Source organism: Bombyx mandarina, chromosome 24 (genome assembly GCF_030267445.1).
Source record: "Bombyx mandarina strain Sakado chromosome 24, ASM3026744v2".
Taxonomy (NCBI): domain Eukaryota; kingdom Metazoa; phylum Arthropoda; class Insecta; order Lepidoptera; family Bombycidae; genus Bombyx; species Bombyx mandarina.
Genome location: NC_143230.1, coordinates 12,078,825 through 12,089,975, shown reverse-complemented (window position 1 = coordinate 12,089,975; position 11,151 = coordinate 12,078,825). Strand labels below are relative to the sequence as shown.

The window sequence follows — 11,151 nt, the reverse complement described above, 5'->3', positions numbered from 1 at the left end:
CACCTGTCTTTTTAGCCCACTTATATATCGTTTTCGTTTGTTTTTTTGGTGGTACCTAAGGGCTATTCCAGCTACTGCGGACGGGTAGGTGAGCTCTTGGGCTCAACCTGAGAGAATTTGCTAACACTGGACCTAGCGAGAGCAGTGCTTCGCAGAACCTACGGCTGTATATGAAAAGAATCTTTTTTTTTTTTTATTGCTTAGATGGATGGACGAGCTCACAGCCCACCTGGTGTTAAGTGGTTACTGGAGCCCATGGACATCTACAACGTAAATGCGCCACCCACCTTGAGATATAGGTTCTAAGATCTCAGTATAGTTACAACGGCTGCCCCACCCTTCAAACCGAAACGCATTACTGCTTCACGGCAGAAATAGGCAAGGCGGTGGTACCTACCCGCGCGGACTCACAAGAGGTCCTACCACCAGTAAAATCTGAGAAGATCCGGCGAGAAACTCGAGTTATCAGTATCAATTTGTTTTTGAATGAACCTGAATTTTAATACGTCTGTAAATAGTAGTGCTTAGTCACAAATACCGAATAAATCATCTTAATCTGATCATCTGATCAGATCTGATCAATCATCTGATCTTCGTCTGAAAAAACAAAAGAGATATAAGCAAAAATTAGAGTTAACTAGAGGGAAAAAAAGACGATTATCAATACCACTACAAATATAGTGTTGCCTCTACCCATTGATAAAATTGTAACAATGCTAAATACAAATAATAGTAGTAAATTTTCAGATTTCATTTTCCTGTTATAATAATGGTCCATGAGAATAAATAAATAGGAGTTTAAGCTTACGTAATTTGTTACTTTAAAATGATACAACTATATAATTTAAATAACTCCGACCGGACACAAATATTATACATATTCATTAATTTTAACCGACCTCAATGAAGATTTTATCAAATATTTCTTTAATTTTTACATACCTCTAAAAAGTGCTTTCTGATTGAGATTTAAATTTAATGTCTCTCGTACTATAATTAGCATAAATGCCCCAGACATTTTGTTTGTAATTTTTTTAATATATATTTTCCTTCCGCCCTAATAGAGTGCGTTCTAGAAGTAGATTTGATCATTGATTACAAAGTCCGACGAGATTCTGACTTCTCTTTACACCTTCTCTGAAAAATCTTGATCCAAATACAAAACAATAGACTTAGCATATTTCTATATCCATCTCGCATACGCTTGTAGCTCTAGAGCAAGCTCTTATTCATTCGATTCAACACAAACATTTTCAATCAATTTCGTCATATGACGTATGACGCATTCTTGAATTGGCTGACAATCAATCGGTTTTGTAGGTACAATTCGTGAGTGTTACACGTTAGACACACCCGTTAGTAAGTTATTTGGACTCTTAGAGCCGTAACAAAGCACTGCAAGGCACGCTCAAACGTTTGAAACTCAAGGAAAAAGAATAAAAATGGCAGTACCGCCGATATACAACCCGGTAAGCGAATTAGACTTTCATCGAAATTAAGCCACATTGAATTTCTTTACAGGGCTTTCAGGGGCGTTATCAACACCGTGAAATGGCTATTTCCGATCTGGATTGTGTTTATTAGTAAAATAAATATAGATCGTTTCCAAAATCATCAAAATAATGACATTGCCATACTTTTTTCAAGGCCTATTTTCCGCATTATCACACTAGCGCGAGCTGGGGTTTAGCAAAAAGTATTTTTTTCTCTTTCATCGTTTACATTAGTCATTACACGTAATCGCGGATATTTGTCTCTTTAGTTCTAGATTTTATATTACTTGTGTGTAAATGTAACATATTTTTCAACAATGATCCCAGAATAGCCTAATTGAGTGGTACAATCTATTGTAATTTGACAATTTATTAATTATGGAAACTGTTAGTGTTATCACTGGTGTTAGGTGCTGCTATCTGTAGCTTCTGGAGCTCTAAAATCTTATTTGTATGGTTACATAGCCATTATTAGATGCTCTTAGGTAAAATAAAATTAAATGAAATGATTCAAGAATTCAGTATGTCAGAAATTTAACAGAATAACAAAATAAGCACAATGATCAGCTACAGCATAGCTGGGGTCAGTGGAGTCTGTACTCATTGCCTCTCTTGTTAGTGGGGACTTGAATATGTTGCTGCTATCCTTAATGTCAATGTTATCATTTGTATGGATACAATAATGCAACAATCTGTGATAATTGAAGTCTCAATATTGTTTTTCAACTATGTCTGTAATAGCAGTCACAATAATATCATGGAAATACATAAGATTGTCTAAAATAAATTTATTGCACCTTAATTATATTCTTCACGCCAATGTCTCATTTCATTTGAAGAAGCAGTGATTAATACAATGTCAGAGAGATGCTTGTGACAGATGTCTCCACTGAACTGTTAGTCGTCACTCAGCTCAGTCCTGTGATGAGGCTCCTTATCTTTTGTAATGCAAATTACTAAACAATGAGGTCAATACTCATTCATTGATATTTATTCTCAGCCAACCAATAACTATATCTTGTCACATATCTTTAAAGTATCTATTGATGTAATACTGGGTATGTAAGTACACAATGAGGAAACACATTGAAGTGAAACACTAATACAAGGCCTTGAATATTTATTGTGAGCAATTATGGGCTGGTGTACAAGTAGTGGCCGGCTGGTGTAAGGCAGTGGCCTTGTGGGGTCCCTTGTCCATGATGCTCTCAATATGAGGGTTCACTGGCCACATGCTGGCATAAGCTGGAACACTGAATAAGCACAGTTTAAATGAGGTTTTAAGAAAATTTATAGTAGAAAGCAACTGCTTGGCCCCAGGCATTGTGATGTCACTATTTGACAGTTGCTACAAGCCATCGGGTGAGTCACATGTTATAGAAGATAGTGATACAAAAAAATCTTTATAGTGTTGTAACAATGCTTGTGCTAACCTTCAGAAATGTAGGACTGCTGCAGTAACATGCAGCTGGTTACTCCACACGTCAGCTCACAACTTGCACTCTTTAACATAGGAATTGAGTGATGTAGGCATGCAGAGAATTGTGGTTGCCGCTCGAGGAATCTGGGGCAACGTACGGGGCCCTCTGACAATACAATCATTTAATTAGCATCAAACACATGCCTTAATAAGACCATAACTGTACACTGACGGACAGCATATTGTTGCAGGTGATACCGTGCGTGCACCCCATCCCGGGCGGCATGTACCCGGGGCGCATGCTCCGCATCCAGGGCAGAGTGCCGCCCGGCGCACAGAGGTCAGTCGCTTCGTCGTCGACAAACTTTGCACTTCCTTTGACTGCAGCAAGAGTACTGAGTATTCTTATACTGTAGTGGTTAATATGTATAACTAGATAATGAAGCTTTGCTGGGTATTTTTTTTAGAAATCATATTGAACTAGCTGACCCAACAGACTTCGTAGTGCCTCAATCGACAAATAAAAGACCTAAACTGTTTAAAATAAACTTTAAACAAACAAAAGGAATCCGTCCGACGGGGGACACATCAAAGAATAAAATTGTTATTTTTCTCTAATTCCTAGCATTTTCATATTTATCTACGTTTTAAACCTTCTCTGGACTTCCACAGATAATTCAAGACCAAAATTAGCCAAATCAGTCCAGCCGTTCTTGAGTTTTAGCGGGACCAACGAACAGCAATTCATTTTTATGTATATTTATTAAATACGAATTACATATTGATAAAATGATCAAATAAGAATAATATTTTTCGATCTTACCGACAGAATAATAAAAAAATTTAAACTGGTTATTTAAAGAAAAAATGAAAAAACATGAATAAAACAACATTTTCTGAAAATAAATCGTAGCTAGATCGATTTATCGCTCCCGAAATCCCCTGTATACTAAATTTTATGAAAATAGTTGGGAGCCGTTTCCGAAATTCAGATTACATTTACAAGAATTGCTCGTCTAAATATATAATTTAAGATGCACGTTGTCATGTAGCGGATGTCGCGTTGCGTGTGCAGGTTCGCGATCAACCTGCAGTGCGGCCCCAACACGGACCCGCGGGACGACATCGCGCTGCACCTCAACTTCCGCTTCGTGGAGATGTGCGTCGTGCGGAACCACCTCAGCAACATGAGCTGGGGCGCCGAAGAGACGGCGGGCGGGATGCCGCTGCACGCCAACGGGGAGACCTTCGAGGCGCTGGTGCTGTGCGAGCCGCGCGCCCTCAAGGTACGTCCCCGGACGCGCGGGGCGGTGCGTGTGCCGGACCCCCCGCTCCCGACGCGTAGAGCAGGGGGTCATGCAGCGTGCGTGTGTGCAGGTGGCGCTGAACGGCGTGCACTTCTGCGAGTTCCCGCACCGGCTGCAGTACCAGCGCATCTCGCACCTCACGGTGGACGGGGACGTGCTCGTGCAGTTCATCGGGTTCGAGGGCGCGCAGCCCCCGCCGCCGGCCAACATGTACATGGTGCGTCCCCAAACCCTTAGAGTTTGCGTACACTAATGCAATATTTAAAAACGTGTTGTTATAATTCGCAGTCGGAACCCCCCGTGTACGGCGGGTACGGCGCTCCGCCCCCCGCCTACGGAGCCCCGGGCTACGGTCCGCAGCAAGGTACATATAAACTTTAGTACAAATGGTTGATTGCTTTATTAATAGAATACTAATATCGTTACAATAACTAATGACAGTTCAATACAAGCGAGGTAGTGGGGGAGGGATGTCTCTGGGACTCCGCCGCCGGCCGCGACTCTGTATATAGCTTCGCTTTAGCTCTCGAGTATTATTGATGTACAGACGGACTGTCTCGCTCTCGCGCGATACGTCCGTCCCTCTCGCACACAACTCCTCGGTCTGGTCTATACATAAGGCATGCGTTTTATATTTTATTATCTGCATGACAATAACACTAACAAATTGAGATGACAATAATGTTTGTGAAGCATATCGTTGTCTCTCTCTCGCTTCACTCGTTTTGAAGTGAGCGAAAAAGACGAACGTCGTTATGTTGGGTGTGTCTTTGAACGGGCTTCAGACGATCTTTTTGACGCGAGTGTAAATATTCTGACCGAACCAAGGTAAGTGTATATTTATTTATTTATATATATTTGGTGCTTGTGCCATCGGCTCACGCTTGGCTATGACGTCACCGCGTGCGTCACGTGCTGGTTGTTTGGTGTCGTGTGTGTCGGCGCCGCCCCGCCCCGGGCCCTCTGTTGAAATGCTTATAACACATTAACTTGACTAACGCGTCGCTGTGTAGGGTCGCTGCAACTAGACTAGTGGAGTAGAGTGTAGAGTGTAGTGCAGTCACCGGTGCGGCACTTGTAATGTTTGTTTCCCTTGCTCGCAGGGTTCTACTGAAGAGTCCGGTAGGGGCGCTCTCGACACCCGCTCCGAGGACTGCCCCCTGTCACACCCCCACAGACGCGCCCACAGACTCATCACGACGCTTGACAACTTGCAGACGCCCCCCGGACCACGCGGCCCCCACCGCGACCCCCACCACAGCCGTAATCTCTAAGTACCGCGACACTTCCCATACAACAACACGTGTAAAGCCGCCAGTAAAGGTAGAGACACACCGAGTACATTCGTGAGGCGCCTTGAGACTTGTGTGAGAGAGCCTCAAAGAAAGCCATTCGATCCGTTTCTATGACACAATGTTTCACCACAGCGGTTTCACTGGCATCACTCATTTCATTGGCGGTCAGCACTCATGGCACGATATGAAACAAACATCACGAGACGTCCCCTCGCGGACCCCTCTGTGAGTCCATTAGTGGAATCGATTAATTCAGGACATTGAATGTTAAAATGCAATTTATTCTATCGCCGAGTCCGTGTACAGCCGGACTGAAGCGAGCAGATGAGATTGAACCTCAGTATGTAATCGTTAGAGGACCCGCCTTTAAAACGCGGCGCCGCCTGTCATGTTTATGTATGAAATCGATCAATCTGCGCCCGGAATTGCTGATGACCACGAGCGACTTGCTGAAGGCAACGAAAAGGACTGTACTCTGCACACGAGGAGGACGTAGCACTGAACCCGGTGTGTCCCTACCTTTAGTCATTCTCCCGCGGGACACGAATAATTCATCCACTCATTGTCGGGTGGTTAGAGACCGGCGCGCGGGGCCGGGCGGGGCGGGGCCGGCCGCGTTACACGCACGCAGTGGATCTTAAACAAACTATTGTATAAGTTAAAGTAATTATAAACGAAGTGTTGGGGGCGTCTCGGCGGCGAGGTGGCGGCGCGACCACCGGCACAGCATTTACTAAGATATACGTCTATTTAAATCAAACAATGTCACTAACGCGGTATCGTGGCGGGGACCCCCGCCGCTCAGCAGGGGGGTCGGGGGGGGACCCGCTAGTGTACAGGCTGCATCGATGATAAGCGCCAACCTAACAATATTTCGCGCAGCGGTTGCAATGAATTTATACATTTTGTTAATAATTTTTTTTTGTCATTTAAATTTAAATTATACTTGTTAATAAAATCAATTAAAATAAAATGTGTGACTTTTACGTTTTTATTTTCCTTTAATCTAAGTTATGAAGGATCCTGACGGGACCGCGCAGCCGTGGCTGCAGCGTGTGGCAAGGAATCACCAGGAAAGGCTCATGTCAACCATAAAGCAATGAAAGGAGTCTGAAATATTCGCTTAAGAAGTGTCTTGGCTTTGCCAAATCCGCTCGACACTGACCGGCGACTAGTGCAGCGCACATTGCGTTCGCTCGGCCGCGGGGAGCGCGGGGGGTTGGGGGGGGAATAGATGACAAAACCTCGCCTTTTTGTTCGACGAGCTCTTAGACAAGCCCATTCAAAACTCCGCTCACTTTGATAGCTTACAGATTAGTTAAGTCTATAGATAACTGATTTGAAGTGGAGTCTGTGAGTCTAGGTCACCACCACAGAAAGGTTGTCCATATGGCGTGAGCGCGTGGCATCCACGGGTGCGAGGTAGACGTCTCAGGGTGTCTAGCGGCCTCCCCCTGACACCATGCGTTACAGACACGACTCATTGTCGATGACGAGACCGCGGCCGCGGCGCCCTACCCCTACCCCCCCCCCCCCCTCCCCCCCGCAGTAGGCCCGCGCAACGCGCCGCACATTAGTGTTTTATTTATATATTAATACGTGAAGCAAAAACTTTGTGCCCCTTTTTACGAAAATTGCGCGGACGGAGGAGTATGAAACTTCCCACACTTATAGAGAATATAGAGAGGGAGTGCAGGATGATAATACTTTTTTTTAAATAATAATTATGCATAAAAATACATTAAATCAATAAAGAAAACATTACACACACTACCGTGTATTTGACACACACATATATGTATATGCATATTATTTGTTTATTTGTCAAACTTTTCCAATTGTTTAAAGTCTGTAGTCCCAAATTGAGAATAGATCAATATTGTTTCTCTTTAATATTGTTTGTCTATAGTGTATTGTTGGCGAAATCTGTGATTATAGAAGTATTAATAAATAGTCTTTGACAATAGAACCATAATAATGTTTAAACTTATAATTTCATTAATTATAGTCGAATTTCGACTACTGCGGGACCACTATAGTAGAATTATTTAGCCCGGCTAGGGCGGTGACCATGTTCCATTATCGATACAAATAAATGAGTCATGGAAGGCAGGTACACGGGTGGTATACGAATGGTGGTGAGACATTGTTATGTCATTTGTACTTACGTGCAAGTTATAATACATTATGTCGCAAAGAAATGTGTTTTTATGAATTCGTTCTCTGAATTTCTTTAGTGACACAATGCCCACTCCTTTGTTTTGTATCAAAACGGCAGAGTTTATTCAAAATAATATTTGCACGTGTGTTCAAATTTTTCACTGAAACAAGAATAGATCCCGAAAAGTTACAAAATGTGAATTTCTGCCGTTCTCGTTAACTCGCTGCGGCGATATGTGCTGTGAGTGTTCGATTAGTGATTTTTTTCTTTCATTTTCATCACTAACCCACAAAATGACAAAACTAAATACACTATCGATAACGCTTATCGACAACAATAATGCGCATCACTATGCCCGTCCGTAAGGCTCGTGAGTGGAAGAGAGAGCGGAATACTCGCTTCACCGCTCCGATTTTTTATGACCCAAACTGCACGGACAAAATAATTCTATTATAGTTTAAGTAATAAAAGGAGTGTCTGTATCGCTAAAACCTCTGTCGCTTGAGGCTCGGCAGCGCGTCGCTCGACACTGACGAGAGGTTGTCTTGTTGCAGGTTACACGGCCGCGGTGAGTACCCACACCCTCGTACTGTAGCAGGCTCGTCGGCAGACGCCGGTAGCACCCTCCCAGCGCTCTAGTGAGCAGTGACGGTCCTTGGCCCGTGTGAGGAAGAGACCTCAACCTCGCGTCTCAAGGCTCTCTCAGGGCGACGCTCACGTGCTCACAAACACATTTATTTATTTAAAAACTACCGCCACATGACAAACATTTAACATTGAAAATAACTTTTAATTTACGGCCTGATGCATGTGACAATAATGGCGTACATAACATTGGCGATACACCGGCTCGAATATGGAATACAACAATAATATTATAAAAAAGAGAATACCCAATGAAAACACACTTGGAGATTCAAATATAACGCAAAACAGTAATAATTGTTGAAATATTAATATGAATGTCTATTATATGTCATATCATAACAAAAAAATAAAAGAAGAAATGTAAGAATAATATCAAGCAACAACAAGTCAGTTATAGAACAACAAATGATAACGGTTAAAGTATATGGTGCGTTTTTGATGTGAAACATGTATAGCCGCACGTTAAACCGATTTCTGGCGTGGCGACGCGTCGCCATGCGCAATCGACTGCGATTCTGTCCCACTCGATCCGGCGCTAAGCCATCTCTCTCGCTGCACTGAGCTCGGATACCTATAGTCTATACTCCGTAGTGTATACAGTGTTGCTTACTACAGTACACATAACCTGTGTTTTATTTGAAAACAAATTATTTTTTCGTAATATTTTATTTTATCATCATGACATATTTAGTTCCTATCACAATCTGTTCTTTTCTGCATATTACTTTTACAAAATAATGTCGATGTTTCACATCTGCCAGGCGTGCCGTGACGCCTCACATTTTTTCTTTCTTTTCTTATTTTGTCCTTAAACACACGCAATTTTTATACTACGGAGAGGTGCTTGCCGTCCCAAATTAGACAGGTAATTTACAGGTGGGGTGTAGAAAATATATTTGAATTTCCCGCGAGGATAGGTAACACATAACACATCGCCTCTCCGTGTGACAGGCGTACGAGAGTCCTAGTGCGGCGTACGGGCAGACGGTGCAGGGGGGAGGGCGGCGCGGGCTGGGGACGGGGGGCGCGGTGGCGCTGGGGGCGGGCGCGCTGGCCGCGGGGGGGCTGGCGGGGTACGCGCTCGCGGGCGGCTTCTCCAGCGACAGCGCCGCCGACGACGAGGTACGTACGGGGGGCTGCAGGGTGGGTTGGGGGCGGGGTGTCGTGCGGCGACTGACCTCGCCCGTTGCTCCGTGGTGCAGGTGAGCGCGATGGCGGAGTCGGTCGAGTTCGGCGGCGACGACTGGGCGGAATGAAACAGGGCCCGCCTGCTCCTGCCGCTGCTGAGGTTCGCCTTCCTCCTGCTCGCGGTCAGGGCCCTGCTCGTGCTCGCGCAGGTACTCTACTGGTTCTACAACTTCGAGTAAACACGAGGTCGGACCGTGGCACGTTGAACAAGCCGTGAGCACCCGTGAGCACTCGTGAGCATATAAAATGTTATTTATGTACATAGTGTCCTTGAGCGATGCGAAGACACAGTACGAGCTGTATCTCGAATCTACGCCGCATTACTGCAACACTGAGCTACGTTCTCAACATACATCCGACCTCATGTCTCTAAAGCTATTTATTAAAATTAATATAAATTTAATTGTATCGTGTAATAGTAGGTATATATAAATGTATATATATGGTAGTGGATTTAATGTTTAGTAATGTTCTATGTCGTCGCTGTGTGAGCTCTTCATTCGCGAGACGGGGGTGTGGGGGGTCGCGAGCGGGGAGGGGGGCCGCGTCGTCTCACATTAAAATATAAAGTCGTGCTGCATTCGAAGTGTACCCGAAGTCGAAAAGACGGATAATGTTCGATCCTGTGTCTTAGTCGAAAACAATATTTGTCTGTAAACTTATAAACGCAATTACGATTTATTTTATAAGCTTAAAATGTCGTAAGTCCTATTGTTGACGTCACACACAGGGGGGGGGGGGGCACGAGTGAGAGGGGGGTTGAATGAGTAGTGTACGCCAGCTGAACCTCTTCGATGAGACTACGGCTGGCACTGGTTGTGGCCGCGGAAGTAACACTCCCTCCCCCCCCCCCCTACTCCCCTGCCCTTCCGGGCTTTAGGAATGTATATATCGGCATACTCACGTTTCCTCACCTTTTCTCTGAGAGCTTCAACGCGTGTTACTCACTTATCTCACAATAATGCTCACGGGCGCTCACGGCTTACCTGTTATCTATAGGTGTCTTTATATGCCCAGCAGCTAATATGGAATAGTTTTAAGTATTACTTTCTGCTAACAGTCCAGAGCTATGTAGTACAGTGTATAGTGTGGGGGGCGTCGCGTCGGCTTGCAATTGTATTGAATACAGGGCTGGCACACGACGTGCATCGGTAGTGAAGTGTTACGTCAGCCCGCAGTGGACGCGCACAAACGTTGCGGGGCGTTGACCCCGGGAGCGACCCCCCAACCCCCCCGCGGGGGGGACCCGCACGCTATTGAGCACTATACAAATATTATGTATGATAGTAATGTAAATGTTTCAAAAATGTTTATTTCGCAAATTACTCTTGAAGGTAGATGACTACGTACCAACACCAAGTGTTTTAATATTGTGCCTAACGTTTGGATAAATATAATTTCTAAAGTATTATAATACATGTGTGTATGTATATATTATTATTTACCTGCCATGTGTATAACTAGCCTTGAACGAAGCGCTCTTCCACTGCTCCACCGCACTCTAACTAAGAGTAAGTACTAACGCTTCTTAACATGAGGCTAGGAAAGTGAGGAGAGTGCTTAGTTGAAGGACATTCCGTAGCAGTGACGTACGCGCGTGTCGGTCTATAGTGTAAGTGTAATAAATTATTTAGACGTT

General features: G+C 44.2%; 1 protein-coding gene across 1 annotated transcript; it reads left to right on the top strand.

Moving 5' to 3' along the window:
* Positions 1–1,210: 1,210 nt before the first annotated feature.
* On the top strand, positions 1,211–11,151 carry LOC114243831 (galectin-4). The gene is made up of 8 exons (XM_028175451.2): positions 1,211–1,469; positions 3,165–3,253; positions 3,989–4,199; positions 4,291–4,437; positions 4,509–4,584; positions 8,231–8,244; positions 9,276–9,446; positions 9,527–11,151. The coding sequence occupies exons 1-8, from the start codon at positions 1,443–1,445 to the stop codon at positions 9,578–9,580; spliced, it is 789 nt and encodes a 262-aa protein (XP_028031252.2). The 5' UTR covers positions 1,211–1,442; the 3' UTR covers positions 9,581–11,151.